This window comes from Canis aureus, chromosome 17, assembly GCF_053574225.1.
Source record: "Canis aureus isolate CA01 chromosome 17, VMU_Caureus_v.1.0, whole genome shotgun sequence".
Classification (NCBI taxonomy): Eukaryota; Metazoa; Chordata; class Mammalia; order Carnivora; family Canidae; genus Canis; species Canis aureus.
This window is the reverse complement of record NC_135627.1, coordinates 7502925-7518965: the sequence shown is the minus strand read 5'-3', so window position 1 is coordinate 7518965 and position 16041 is coordinate 7502925. Positions and strand designations below refer to the sequence as shown.

General features: G+C 37.3%; 1 protein-coding gene across 14 annotated transcripts in view; it reads left to right on the top strand.

Moving 5' to 3' along the window:
• LOC144287740 (uncharacterized) overlaps positions 1 to 16041 on the top strand; it is a 60337-nt gene that overhangs the window by 19157 nt on the left and 25139 nt on the right. For 10 of the 14 annotated variants that reach the window (XM_077854997.1, XM_077855009.1, XM_077854999.1 and 7 more), the window contains one exon: positions 13628 to 13772. The exons of the other annotated variants lie outside the window; for them this stretch is intronic. In XM_077854997.1, coding sequence (XP_077711123.1) covers positions 13628 to 13637 — 10 coding nt within the window. In that variant the 3' untranslated portion in view covers positions 13638 to 13772. The remainder of the gene's footprint in view (positions 1 to 13627; positions 13773 to 16041) is intronic. 14 annotated transcript variants of the gene reach the window in all.

Sequence of the window (16041 nt, the reverse complement as noted above, 5' to 3'; positions counted from 1 at the left end):
GTAAGTGTTCAGTTTTGATACCAAAGCTACGCAGTTGTAAGTTGTGGAACCATTGGAACCAGAAGCAATCCGCCATCTGGAATTTGCACAGTGTTGGCATGGTTTGCCAATGGTGCTTCATTTAAAAGGTTTGGATGTAGAGACAAGTACACACATTATCATACTCATTATTTTAGCTCATGTGGGATCAGAGGCTTACAATGTAAGCCTTCTTTGGCAGATAGGCTTTTCAGGACATGAATACCCTTCTATAGTTCAGGCATGTCAGGTACAATAATGTACCTCTCATCATGGGATATTCCTTCAGCTCTCCTAACTATAGAAATCTGGAATAATCACCCATCTATACTCCCAAGACCTTTAATTGGAGACATTTTAACATTTTTACCTAATGTGTTAGAGAAATAGCTCTTAGGAAACCAGTGCCCCTGTTGAGAGCAACTGGGAAGAAAACTGTCATCTCAAAACAAAGAAACAAAGCATTTGTTGATTTGTGAACTTATACTTTAGTAACATTTTTACTGAAATATGTTGGGAAAATTTTCTGTTGAACCAGAGTAATGGGGCCCCCCCCAAAATGGCATGGCTAATATATGTCCTAATGCTTGTGTGCTGGAATTCTACTATAAGCTTCTCCTCTTTCAAATGTTGGAAGTTTAACACAGGTTGCCTCTGACCTCCCCAGTAGGGCTGGAAAAAAATGTGAGAAATTCAGTGAACCCACTTAACATGTAGCACAACCCAAGAGAAACAAATTACAGGGATTAAAATAAATGGTGATATGTTTGATGTGCTCAGAGCAGCATGGCAAAGATAAAGCCAAAGAGAAATGGTGGGGTTGCTACTGGATGGGGAAAAGTATTGATGTGGAACTTGAGCTTGAAATAAAAGCAAGGCAACACTGGAAGTCTCTCCTTTATTGTATAAGGAAGCTGTGGGCATGGGAGAGGATGGTAGAGGTGAATTCATGGTATGCCTGACAAAAGAGATAGAGGTTGCAACAGCCTGAAATGCCTCAATAAAATGAAAGAAGTAACTAAGAGTAGCATTATGGAGGCACTGAAAATCCAAAACCTAGAACATTTTGAGGTCTGGACAAAAGTTTGCAGTTGTGGATGCATTTTGGATCACATAACTGAGTAGAAATGCAAACATCTCTATGGATTGGTGAAAGCATGACCAAGTGATTGTGTCAGCAACGTGGCTAAATGACCACCACTGAACCAGTTAAAACCTAGATGCAATCACTGGGGGAAAGAGGAAAGTAGGAAGCCCTGAAATAGAAGATCTGGCATTGATTGAATTTGACTCAAGATCAAATGCTTTTCACTAGTTGGTGGAATGAGGTGGTTAACATAGAAATAGTCTTGAGATGAAAATCTATATGTACAATCCAATGTCTTACAGACTGTATATTGTAGAATTTCACAATGTAAAAAGGAGTGCTAGTAAGTACCAGGTGTTAGACAAGTCTATGTGGGTGCAAGAGCAACAGAAAGTACAAGGAGTAGAACGTGTGGATGTAGGAGTTAGGTAATGAATCTAGAAATTTGTGTGGTGAGAATTATAAAAAAAAATATATTTTAAAGTCCAGGGATCCAATGCAAAACTCCTGCCCAGTGTCCTTTCCAGTGTGCCGTGTCGCACTAGAATTTTTAAAGACACAACAAGTTGACAGAGAACAAAAAAGGAAAAATATAACTCAGATGTGACATGTTTAATCTAGTTGGAAAGATAACATATAGGCACAGAAAATCATAATACAAAGTAGTAGACAGGTGATCAATGAGCTATACATCAAAGACTTTGGAGACTAGAAACAAATCATGGAGAATTTGAACAATTAGGGAACTTTTCATGAGAAATCAGTTTTGTATTTCTACCAGAAGGATGTGCAACATTTAAATAAAAGGAGCCAGGGTGATTTTTGCATACCTGATATGTTATAGATTTAGAGACTTAATTATGAAAGCATCAAATGGTGGTACAAAAAGCAGAGCTTATGTCTGGAAACAGAGATTGAAGAAATGGTAAAATTACAATATAATAAATATACAAATTGTATCATAATACAGAAATCTAAAACACCATTTCAGAGCATTTCATCTATATGCTATTGGTAAGAGAGAGTTAGTAAAAATTCAGCGAGGCAGTCAACAAATAGTTATTGATAAATTACTCATTTTTCCTTAGAATGGTAGTGGCAAGCTGAGTTTTTTGAAAATAATTTGGCAGTGGTATTTGTGAGTTCAGACAAGACAGCAAAAAACTTTTGCAACATTTTGGAAAAGTGGCAAAAGTCTAGAAAGTGGTGAAGATGGGAGGAATGGAAAGACATATTGGAGGAAGAATCAATTATAGTTGTGTATTGGAGAGCCCTAGAGACAAAACCATAAATACTGAGCAGAAAAGACCAAGATAATTATGATAATATCAACAGAAATTGAGAACCATGGAGGGGAAGAAGCTGGTGAGTAGGAAATTACAATAAAATTTATTTGGAGAATTTTGAGCATGGATCCATAAAGAAGAAACAGAATTTGGAAGAATGGCATTGATATGGATCATCTAGCATGAAAAGGACAATGGAAACCATGCTAATATAGTAAGACAGAAGACTGTAAGAGAAAATAAAAAAAGCCCTGTAGAGTGTTCTTATCCCTACAGTTCTGGGGCAGGCTCCAGTTAGAGAGCTAGAAAGAAGACAAGCTGGTGTTCCAAACAGCATTGCCAAGGGCCATAGCAATATGGAAAGCAGACAGCCACCCCTGTGAATACTCAAAGTCAGGGAGAATTAAGACTCAGGAAGATCTTGGAATTTCATACCTATGGCTTTATGTATTTCCTTTTAGACATATGAAAAGAATTAAAAGAAAAGTGTGCTGAGATGAAATAGTGATTTTGAACATTTCTGGTACACTTTTTTTTTTCCTCTTGTGGTCTGACTAAAATTAAAAGGCAGAAAATTGTGTTTCTGAATGAAATAAAAAGTTTACTGTGGAGAAGGTTAACACTCTTTCATGTAATTTTTTTTCATAAAGAGAGGAATTGCTTTGCTTTTTAAGTAGTGTTCATTGTTTTATAGTGTTCATTGTTTTACATCGTACCCAACACAGATACAGCAAGAGAATATTATTAAATACTTTTTAATATATACATTATATATATAGTGTATAATTATTACAAACTTTAAAAGGAGGATTACTGGTTCAACTCATGTAAAGGGAAGTAAGTTCTACATGCATTGCTTCAGTACAAATTTCATTTTGGGTACAAATATTTGTCTGAGTCTTTGGACAAACACACAGCCATGATTATTGTCTCATGTGAGTTTGGGGGAGGGTATCTGGAAGCTGGAAGGTGTGAAGATGCAAAGGAATTATGACAGTGAATAGCACAGGGAGGAAGAGGTTCCCCCCCCCCCACCGCACACACACAAGCACACACTCACAAGAATGTGGTATAAACTCCTGTGGTAATGAAAGGATGTGGTCTTGATGAAATACATCGCAAAGGAAGGAAAACATCCAAGAGCAAATCCAAGTATATACAGAATGTTATGAGATGATAATGATAACACTTCATATCATGAAATAGCTGATGGATGAATTGTTAAATAAATGGATCTGGGAATATTGGCTCCTCTTATGGAAAAATTGAGGATATCTGACTCTGTTAACCAGTTGCACTGAATTTCAGTTGAAGAATATATATTTTATATCTATCTATTCATCTATCTGAGGTTTGCTTTTCAAAATTTGAATTAAAATTTATAAGCATGATAGAAAACGTATGTGACATAAATAAAAAGATTAAAATATAATTATTATTAAAAACAAAAATTCATGTGTCACACAACATAAACTTAGCTTAATAGAAATACCAGTTGAGGAAAGGCATTTGTAACCCTAATAATAAATAGTTGATACATAAAATATATCAAAAGCTACTCAAAATCATTGAGAAAAATACAAATAACCAAATGGAAACACAAATTTTATAAGCATATAAATCTCAGAAGTCACGAAAATTGGTCAGCCAGAAAAAGAACTGAGAACATATTGAAACAAGTTATGACAGTTCTCACTCAGAAGGAAAAATATTATGGAGTTATACATACAATATTGTTGAGAATATAGAGAGTTTGGTATTCTCATATTCAATGTAAGGAACATGATGTAGCAATAACTCTCAGAAAAACCATAAGTACTATCTGCTATTTTTTTTTAAATGTGTGTAGACTTAGACTTGGCAATTCTACTTCAGAAAATTTACCTATAAAGATATTCCTATGAGATTGCAAAGTTATTCATATGATAATCTTTTGTGGTAGTACTCTAAAAAATAATGAAAATGGAATCATAAAAATAATGGAATGATGGCTCACACATGCATAGGCAGAAACACCAGAAAGTTAGAGGAATAAGTAATTCCACTCAATAAGACTAAAGAAACATTGCTAAATAATAGTAATGCAAACAACACATCCCTGTAGAACAACTTGTGATAGTCATAAGTATTCAGGAGAGAAATCCTAGGAAAGTGGAGAGTGGGGAGTGTTTTCTGGGAGTTGACTTTTTAAAGACCCACTGTAAAAGTGCTGATGTCAGATAGATCTAAGTGCTACAAGGACAAATAGAGAAGGGAAAGACACTGGGGTCCTATAGAGAAAAACTGAAGTTTATATAGAGTGGTTGTGGATGTGGACACTGAAGCAAACATGAGAAGTCCCAGGACTTCTACACAAGCTGCCTGTCTATGGGCGAGATCGAGTACTCCAGGTGAGGCACAGGCCAGCACAGAGGCCCCAGGGCAGCTAAGAGAGGAGCCAGGGCTAGTGTGGGGGGTACGGTGAGACCAAGCAAGTAGGCAGACACAATCAGACTGCTAGAGGGATGGGACTTGGGCAGATATTGCTGGTCTTTAGACAACTGAAACTATTTCCTCCAAAGGGGAGGAGAAGCCAAAGAAGAATATAGAAACATCTGACTTTTACTCCTGGGCTGAAAATAAGCTTTAGGTGGAAATAAGCTTTAGGTGGCATATATATATATAGCCTACTCTAATAATTAAGGTAAGCAATGAAGGTGACCAGGATCTGGGTGGAAGGGCCAGTGGTGGGGAGAAGTGGTCAAATTCTGAACATCACTTGGAGGCTGGGCAGGAGAATGTGCTGAAGAGTAGGATGGCTGGCCTGAAATAAAGAAATTGATTTGTGGCCTGAGCAACCACAATAGAGGCACTATTGACAGAGAATAGTTTGAGGAGCCAGCAGGGGAGGGCGTCTGCATATGGTTGTACAGACTGTGCGCTACACATTTTTCCAGCCATGGCGGTGAGTGGTGAATAAAATATAAATCCCATTCTCTTCAAACTGTGCACTTTACTCCTGTTTTATGCCAGTGCCTTTTTTTTTTTTTGATATGGTAATGCAATGTGCAGTGTAGTCTGCATGCAGCCAGCATTTTGGTCTGTATCTGGCCAAATTTTTTTTCCAATTCATAAGCAGACATTGTGATTTGGGTAGTGTCCCTGAATGAAGGCCTAGAGGGAAAAAACAGGACATATGACATACCTTTTGACATATGAAATTTGACATATCTATTAGGCATGCATGTGGGGTTGTCAAATAGGCATAAGGAGTGGCTTGTGTGGAGGAAATAGGCCAGATATAAATTACATCAATTTGGGGCTGAGTCTTAGAATAAAATCTTAGGATCGGATAAGCTCCCCAAAGGTGAATGCATAAAGAGCAAAGGAGACCATGTTTCATCTCTGAGGCTCCCAAATGTTTGGACTTCAGGAAATGAGGAAGGAGTAAAGGATAATGAGAAAGAATGGCCAATGAACACACAAAACCTAAGCTCACATTTAGGAAATCTGCAAGAGAATATGGCCCCTCATTTAAGTATTCTTAATTAAAATCACTCTTGTGCAATGTGAATGGATTATGACCCTTTAGAAAATACTTTATGAGACTTGAGAACTGGGGCACATGAATCTGCATATTTTAAAAATATTTTTTACAAGATAAAAGCCTTGTGTTTTTAATGTAAAACCAGAATAATGAAAATGAGGACAAAATATTTTAAACTTCATGATATGAACCAGTAGCAGATAACAGGATCTTTCCAATGAAATTATATAGGTATGCATGTGAATATAAATGTGTGTGTGTGTATATGTGTATATATATATATACATATATATGTACATATCTTCCATTTGTTTTGAAACAATGGTTTGTGGCATTCTGATGTTGGCAACCTACATAACATACTGGACCAAACTTTGTAACATTTTAAGATCTGGGGTAAGTATGGAGACTTAACTTAAGAAGATATTACCATTAATTTCTGCACAAAATACCATGTCAAACATATCATCATATCTCCAAAGAACCAAAGGCTACATTTCATATAGAACAAAGGAGAAATTGTTCTATTGAGATATATCTGGAAACCTCAGGAACTTTTGAGGAAAAGCAAAAGTGAAAACAAAATTAATACTGCCTAAAAATAGTCATCTTTCCAGAAAGAAAAATGTATTCAGGATGAGTGTGGTAAATACTTATTTATCATCATTGCTATATAATTTTGATAACCTCCTCCCCAAAATAAGTGAATAATGTTTTGTATGTATAAATATGCATTAGGGAAATGTTTATTATTTCCTGATAGAAATAATGGTTATAGACTTCCTATCAGCTATAGAAAGTACCAGCCATACATCATGGCTGGTGATACTCAAGATACATTAAATGAGGAAAAATGGAGTTTTATCACTTATATGAAACCCAGAAGGATTGGGAACCCTGGGTGGCGCAGCAGTTTAGCGCCTGCCTTTGGCCCAGGTCGCGATCCTGGAGACCCGGGATCGAATCCCACGTCAGGCTCCTGGTGCATGGAGCCTGCTTCTCCCTCTGCCTATGTCTCTGCCTCTCTCTCTCTCTCTCTGTGACTATCATAAATAAATAAAAAAAAAATTTAAAAAAATAAAAAAAAAGAAACCCAGAAGGAAAGGGTATTCTCTGCAGAAATATACACTAATGCTGGAAGTATGGCAGTCAGATGTTTGTGTCTTATAAATGATAGGATTATAAATTAAACTTTTCTTTTACCTTAATTAAACATGTTTAGCAAATATGAATTTCTTTGTTTGTCAGCTCTGAAGCTACAAATGTCAAAAATTCTCCCACCAACAAAAGTGGTGGACCATGGACCATGTTTAGAACAGAAACAAGAGCACTGACTTGATATATCAGTTTCTGACTACCAACTCTGTGAGGAAAGGGAAGTTAATAATTTTACTACAATTTGAGGTGATAAAACAAGGGTTCGAAATTCTTAAGGGACTTCTCTAAAATTTACAATGCTTAGTACAGGTGTTACATTTAGATCCCACAAGTACAAGTAAAATTACTGCCATTGTATTATATATCCCATGATATTTGACCAAGTCATCGCTGTGTACCTTGATCAGAGACATATGCAACCTGCCTGACTTGGAATGGCATTTGCCTAATTTCTAAAATCAAAATAATTCCTGAAAGTAAGATTTCCCACCAGTGATATGACTTAAAAATTTGAAAATACTCCTGAAAACAGTTGTATGGAAAGAAAAAATGGAGTTATTTGAGCAAATAAAAGAATGGCAAAATAAAATATCATCTTTCAAGATTAAAATATGGGAGGGATCACAAGCTTTTGACCTTGTGTGTTCTGATACACTTGCTAAAAAAAAAAAAAATCGCTAAAACTGTCCAGTTACCATTTGTATTAGTCCACATGGACTATGAAGTTTCTTGTACTTTCCAGAATAGAACATTGTACTAAATAATGCCCAAGTGACCCAGTAGAGTTAATTTATCTACATTAGTGTCTAACTTAAAGCCAGGAAGTGATTTAGGGTTTGACAAGAATAAAGACCAATATGCACTCTATATATTAAGTCACTAAAACTCTAAAAAATGCAATTCCCCATTCCTTTAACAATTTGTATAGCAACTATTCTTTCTGACTACATAAGCTATAGGAAAATTCAAAAACTGAAATAAACGTATTTTAAGTTCCTATATTAGAACTATATGGATATAACCATAATTAACATGTTAATGTCTGTATCTTTTCAAATTCTGTCATATGGATGTTTCCTAATTCATATATAAAGTCTCTTCATTCTAATAGACAAGCTCATTTCCCTTTCTGTTTGCTTATTTATTTATTTCTATTTGCTAATCACATTATTTGGAAATAACTTTTTTAAATGTTCAGTTCCAAGATGTACCTTATTTGCTGTTGATGTTGCCATCCCTGAAATTTTGTTATTGTCGTGCTGATATGAACTTCCAGAACATACCCCAGACTCTGGTGAACTTCATACTTTAAAAGAAATTAATTTCAGCTCAGATGGCACCAACTATTTATCTGCAGTAGATATGTTTTTCTTAAGAGGAAAGAAATTCTGTTTTAGCCCAGGGGCTTTTCTTCAGAAATGGAATATATTTTTTTAGTAGCTCCTAAATTAATATAACTACTTAACTCTCCCTTGTCCTCCTAATATAAAAAGTTCATATTGGTAGCTGTCCTTTCTAAACAATGTCTATGTCACTTGGAATAAAGAATGCATGACATTTTTATTATTAAAATATTGTGCATAATTATTCCATGTACTAGAATTTTGTTTAAGATTTTGCACACTTATCTAGAAGCATAAAGAGCCAATAGCTTTCTTGTTTACCTGGTCTTTTTTCTAGATGTTATTTCTCTCCACATAATGAAGATGACATAAGTTTGTAGATTCTCTTATCTTCCTGGCAGAAATTGAGTTTAGAATGGAGACAGACACACAGTTGTCTCAATTTCTTTCTTCTTTCTTCTGCACTTTTCTGGTTTATTTATTTCATAAATATGTATAAATGGACACCTTCATAGAAACAGGTAATACGAAGATAAGCATGAAAATATATGGACCCTGATGCATGAGATTAAATTAATCACACAGATAAATATAAATGTTTTGTCTGATCAGGAGAACAAGGGCGATTTTTTTCTCTGAGGATGTAACAATACAGTTAAAATCTGAAAGACAGGCTGGAGTTAATGGAGTGATTTTGGAGGCAGAGTGGTCCTGAGAGAGAAGCAAATATATTTTAAGACCCTAAGAGAGTGAACAAGGAAAGAACAGAAATTTAGACAAGGCCACCATACCTGGAATTTGCAGAGGGGGCCAAATACAACTAGTCAGTATCTGGACTTAAGGAACCCTCTAGGTCCTATTGATGAGTGCCATCTTTAAGTAAGAGCAATGAGAAGCCACTGTGGCCTGTAAACCAGTGGGTGGCACTATCCAATTTGCTTGAATCAGTTAACTGGGTGCAACGTGGTAAATGGATTGGAAGGGGCTTGACTGTAGGATTGAATGCAAAGACAATGGTCTGCATGATGCTTCAGTAATTCGGGAGATGAACCGTGTTATCCTGGAATCCAGCGTTAGTGTTGGCATGAGGGCCACTGGCATGCATGGTGGTAAAGTGGATGTGGCACACAGAGGAGTTATAAAGATGAGCACTACTGCTCTGGCTTAGGAACCGGAGGGGGGGAACCATGCACCAATAGTGGTGGTGCTGAAAGAGGACTGAATCTGGAGGGGCCACCGCGAATTGGATTCTGGATGTTGCAGCAGTGCTTTTAACTGCTCACTTGAAACTTTTTATTTTATGAACACTACCCTGTTTTTGTGGGATTGTGTGTGGGTAAACACGTAATTTTCCATACTTCTTTGCATCTAGGGGTGGCTAATGTAATGCATTTCTGGCCACTGAGATAGAAATTGAAGCCTATTGCCAGAACTTCCCAGAAAATTATTATTCTGCTAATTAAGTAATGAACAGTATTTCCACCTGCCTTTTGCCTGTCTCCCTTCCCCTTCCTCAAGCCTGAAATAAAGATACATTCCTTGAAAGAGCAACAGCCCTCTTATAGCCATGGGGAGATAAGCTCAGCATGACAAAGAAAGGAGGAGCTGTAGGAACACTGGACTGTCTGCCCTTGGTCTTTTTATTGTCTGAAAAAAAAAAATTCCTAACTAGTTTAAACTACACTTCGTTAATGGTTGTTACATGGGACTGACAACCCTCCCCATTCTTGTTGCCCTGTTTAAGGCACCATCCACATGAAACTATCTAGAGAGACAAGGGCTTTCATTTCTGGGAGCTCAGTGTGGGCTAGCCAAATTTTGGGGAATCTGTGAACAGGTAGTAAACAAATCCCCCATTGTGGATGAGATGATGCATGGAGAAAGCAGAGAGCCAGAATGCCTATGGAGGAGGATGTATTGGCTTATAAGATTTATTGGATAGCTAGAGGAGCAGGAACTTTTAAAGGCAATAGAGCCAAAGCGTTAGGAAGAACATCAAGAATTCCCATTTTGCACACTTTTCTCTGACTGGTCTGCCAAATGTCGCCTTCACTGTACGATCCCTCTGCTTAAATGTCTATGATCCCTCTTAATTTTATACTGTATCATTATTTAATGAAGCTGAATGATTTAATACCCCTTCCCTTCATTCTCTAAAGACACAAGCATTTTTTATTCTGCTGTCTTAACCACTTCATAGTATTTTTTCTTGCTCTGTGGATTAAGTGCGCCTTTCTTCACATCCTGTGTATTTTGTATTGTCTTCTTGGCCTGAACTACATTCTTCTCCACTCTACTTTTTCAAATACCACTGCTAAGTCTTTGCTCAAATCCCACTGCCTCCATAAAGCTCTCTTTGATACTCTAGTCCAGCTTTCTCTCCTCTCCTATGGCCCATAATACTTGAGAGTTTTCAGCACACAGTGTTGAGAGTTAATGATATGTGTTGTTCACTCATAGTTTCATGAATATTTATCAGGTGTCCCAAGCAGATTTTAAGCACTCTGTCTTATATTTCTCTTTTGTATTATTAAGAGCATTTAGTGAAATTTTACCCAAGGGAGGCTTGCTCTGCTAGGTTAGAAAAATGTTGATTTAGAAATTCCCCTATACTCCAATCCATGGGATTTGCCCCTATATGTTACTCTTCCCATAGCATTTCCTGCATTCTGCAAGGTCAAATAGTTTACTAAGAATACTGTGGATCACTTACATGACTTGTTTTCCAGAGGATGGCTAGTATGTCCCACAGAAGGATAAGAGAGACTCCACAGGATGGATCTTGTGCTTAGGAGTAGATCATGACTGAAATGAATCATCCTCTTTAACAATGGAGATAAAAATCATGCCTTTGCCAGTTCATTTGGAAAAAAAACAAATGCCAAAGTTTGTGTGAATACCACATCCAGTGTTGGAGCTGCAGTTGGGGTAGCACTTGGATGAGAGTAGTCCTTTATCATCTATATTACCAGTTGAATATCACAGGTACACAAGAAGTTGTTGAATGGGTATCTAGTGGGACCACTGCCCCTGTAGACTTTAAGTCTTTGATGTTGCCCTAATTTCTGCTGTTCTTGCTGAGATGTAGTATTATTTCTGCTTTGCCATCTTGCCTGGGGGTGGAAAGCTTCAAGGATTTCCATGTGGTCTTGCCCACCATATTAAGTTACTCAAGAAGTCAGGAAATCAAGGGGAATGCATTGGGTTCCATTCAGCTGCTAAGAGTATCCATCACAATTATGCTTGCAGGGGTCAGGGAAATGACAACACAATAAGGTGTGGTCCCAGTGGACTCACTTTAAATGAACCTTGGGTAGGGCTTGATGATGTGATCAGCCTCCTCACCAGTGAATTCTATATTGTCAGAGTAAAACGAGTGACCACTGGGACTTTAGGGGATATAATCAATCAAGTGGTGGGTTCTCTGGTCTCACATAATATATCAAAACTAATATCTTCCTGCTAGCCTCTTGAGCCTTTCCTCAATAATATGCAAGGATGTTTTCAACATCTTTACTCCATTTTCTGTAGGTTACAGCCATATCTGAGCTTCAAGAAATAATACAAATAGCTGATTAGAACCTGCACCAGGTGTCTTGGCTGTGATATCCAAGCTTGAGTCAGTATATTGACTCCAAAGGCCCCATGTCAATATGTTCCACTCTTTCCAGCCTTATGCTCTGGCCACCTGGTCAACAATCCCAAAAGCCACCCTAAAACATGTCCCTCCCATGTCTGCTGGTTCATATTAGCTATATACATCTTCCTTCTTAGAACCAGGATCTATTTCCTTCACAGATTAAAATTTAATCCTCTCCATTGAGAGCAGTGGTTTCTCCAATCAGCCCTGTCAGCAAAACCCAGGAACTTATTGGTGATGCAAATTCTCAGCCCACCCAAGACCTACTCTGTGGTTGGGTCCTTGAAATGATCTTATCAAATCCTCTAAGTGACTCTGATGGATTCTAAAGTCTTAAAACTAACAGGTTGAGATCAGTGGTCAGTAAACTATGACCCAGGGGCCAAATCCCACCTGCTGCCTGTTTCTGTGTGGCCTGCAGCCTAAATGTGGATTTAACACTTTTAGATGGCTATGGAAATGACCATATAATGGTATCAATTTTGCCTTTTGGCCCACAAAGCCAAAAGTGGCTATAATTTTGCTATTTATAGAAAAAGTTTACCAACCCTTGGTCAAGAGGCAATGTGGGAAGATAGGATAGACTTTGAAGAACAAAGATCATCTTGTAAGACATCTGTGTCAGGAGATGTCTTTTTCCATGGTTGCCATCTGAGGAAAGGATGTTCTCCCCCACTAACAGACAGGGAGCTCAGTGACAACTGGAGATGATTAAAGATTCTCGGGCTAAGTAGTGTGCCTGTGGCAGGTCTCAGGGCCCGAACCGTACCTTTATCAATGTCTTTGATTTAGCAAAGGAGACCCATTAAGGGTTGTGTTTAGTCTACTTATAGCTCCGCAATCCTTACAATTAAACTTGGGGCCTGATTTCAGGACCATCTACGTGTGGCTGCAGAAGATAAGCGTCTTTTTGACTGATGTCATGGAGGTTTCTGACTTTCATTATCTGTTTTGAATTCATGGCTCCATTGATCAGGTCATTTTGTATTTTCAAAGTTTCAAAGCCATTTGAAAAGTCAGTTCATCATCCTGCTCTTCCACTTACCACTGGCTATGAAATTGAGGACTCCTGCTTTGCCTCATCTCAAGCCATCATCAGCAAGAACCCTGCAATTGTGGCGTTGCAGCCTGCCAGACAGGATCTCCATTGCACACCATCAGCAGTGTGCAGGCTTTGGGGGCAGTGAGTCTCTGATCCAGAAACAACTCCCAGTCTTTGTTCAGGCCACTTGCTGTACCAGCCACCATGGATGGTGTGATTCCATCCAGGTGCAGAGCTGAGGCTGAGGATTGTGCGTGGATCTTTTACTTAAAAAACTAATCTCAAGTAGCAGACTTAGAAAGGAAAACTGAGAAGGAGAAAAATAATTGATCAAAGGTCTGCTATTGATCTGATTCCTACTGTGGGCACGTGGGTCTCAGACTCATGGGGATCCTCCATGGAACAGTGTGCCCAACCGTTTCTTGTTTTTTGTTTTTTCCCCCAGATTATGGAAGAATAGAGCATTTACAATCTGGATCCATCACCCGTTGGTCAAGGGATGTCCCAGCCAGCATGTATAACTCTAGATTTGAATAAGGGTCAGCATGATTGAGAAACTCAAGAAGAGAAGCTCTAGAGGACACAAGATGTTTCTGAGCTGAGAACTCACCAGGCTACATTGCAGGTCTCTGGTTACATTAGGATAGACCTCTGTATGGCATCAACAGAGAGGTAAGTGAAAAGAAAATGAGAGGAGAAAAGAATGTCTGGCATAGGAGAAAAAATACTTACAGACCTACAGAAGCAAATAAACATCTCAGAATAGTGCTGTCTTTAGATGAATCCAGTGGTATATCAATACTGCCTGACATCCTCAGCTGTGTTAGGTTCCTGTAGCTGCTATAACAAATGACTGCAAACTTGGTGGCTAAAACCAACAGAAGTTTATTCTCTCACAGTTTGAAGATGCATAAGTCCAAAATCAAGGTAACAGACCAAGAGTCCTTTTGAAGGCTCTAGGGAGAATCCACTCCTTGCTTCTTCCAGCTTTTGGTGGCTGCCAGCATGCCCTGGCTTATGGTTGAATCCATCCAATCTTCAAGGCCAACATTTTCAAATTTCTCTCTGTTCCATCTTCATATCACCTTCTCCCCTGTATGTGCCAGATATTTTGCCTCTGTCTTCTAAGGATAAATGTGATTATATTTAGGACACACCTAGATAGACCAAGATATCCAAGATCCACAACTTAACCATATGAATAAACATACTTTTTCCATATATGGCAGCATTTGCAAGTTCTAGAGATTAGGGTCTGATCTCTTTAAGAGCCTTTTTTTTTTTTTTTTTTTTCCAGACTACTACATGTCCCAGTCTGGAACAATCATCAGGGCCTAATTTGAGATTGAAGCAAAATGTAGACAATATACTATGTTGAATGCTTATTTCATTTTCTTAAAGTTTAATGTCACACGATTTAATATTTTTTAAGAAGATTTTAAAATGCATACACTAAGATACTAATACGTATTTCCAGAATTTACTTCTGCCTTTTATAAAACTGACCAATAGAGATAAATGCTGTTTTTACCATGAGCTGGTGTTAGGTGATTAAAAGTATCATGTGCCAGAAATTTGATGACCTCATTCAATAAGAAATGACAATTAGGAGAGTAAAGAAATGCTAAGAAGCAAAAGCAAAAATATTGCACAGTAGGGACCAAAGTATAGAAGAAAGAGAAAACCCCAAAGGGCCATGGTAATGATAAAAAATTTCTTACCTAATAGCCAACATTAGGGTTTTTTTCCTGGTGAAACCCTGTTTGAACCTGATTATGTGCAGTTACAAATTCACACATTGGAATGATTATCAAATCTTCATGCAAAGTTATGCTGCAAAAGTTATATCATGAAGGCATGTTTCTTGGTAATTAGTAAAAGAGAGATTTGAAATTATTTAGTACTGATAAATATAGTAATTTGTTAGTTGCTTTTTTTAAATAATTTTAAGGAAGAGAATAATTTTGCTGAAGTCATTTTTAATGTCTGAAAACATTATTTTAAAACATTTTCCTTGTTATACTTAAAATAAACTGCATGTAATATATGTTGCCAATTGTTTTTGTTATGAGGTCTCTTTTAGTTCCCTGATGGTGATACAATGTATCATGGGGTGATTATCATGGCAGGGTTACTTTTTATTCTTTAACAAGTACGTATATGTGCAAAAGCCCACATAAATTGCTAGCATATTTGTCATGCTTGTCTTTGACTCCTAAGCAATCTCAGGTTCTTTCACATCTCCCTAAGCATCCTTCTGTATTCCTTATATTTAACTATGAACTTAATCATACAAAAGACAGGAAAATTCAAGACATTTCATTTTAGAGTACAGAGACAATTATAAATTAAATGCTATATTATAAATTAATAAATAATTGAAAGTGCCAAGTTAAATTAAAAAAATAGATCTTTAAGCTATTTTTAAATGTTCATTTAAAGTCCTGAAGAAAAAAATAAATAATTCAAATATTGCCCATATTTGGTTCAGTTATCACTATAGCTACAGAGCATAATTTTGTGTTTATTGGGTTAATAGATGGTGTACAGTGGTAATTAAAGAGTACTTATGAAGCCTGAATAATTGAACATCCAGCTGTTGTGTTTGATTTTGATATGGGTGTAGGGAAAGAGGAGATGGTGTTGTTGCAATATTACAAAGTACCATTTCCAGATGGTAGGAACCCATCCTTTGCCCTTTGGGCATTTCCAGGACATCTGGCAAGCCATATGAATCTAGATAAGATTAAGGAGATGATGTGAGATGCTTGAATACCAAGGCCTTCTGATTGCATCAAGGCTTCCTTATGAAGCTCAAATATTAGGTGGAATTTAGAAAAAGATTCCCTCCTCTGTTGAGCAGAAGAATATTTTTATAAACTAGGCACTCTTTGAGGGCAAGGACTGGACTTATTTCATATTTTGTCATCAGCACCTAGAT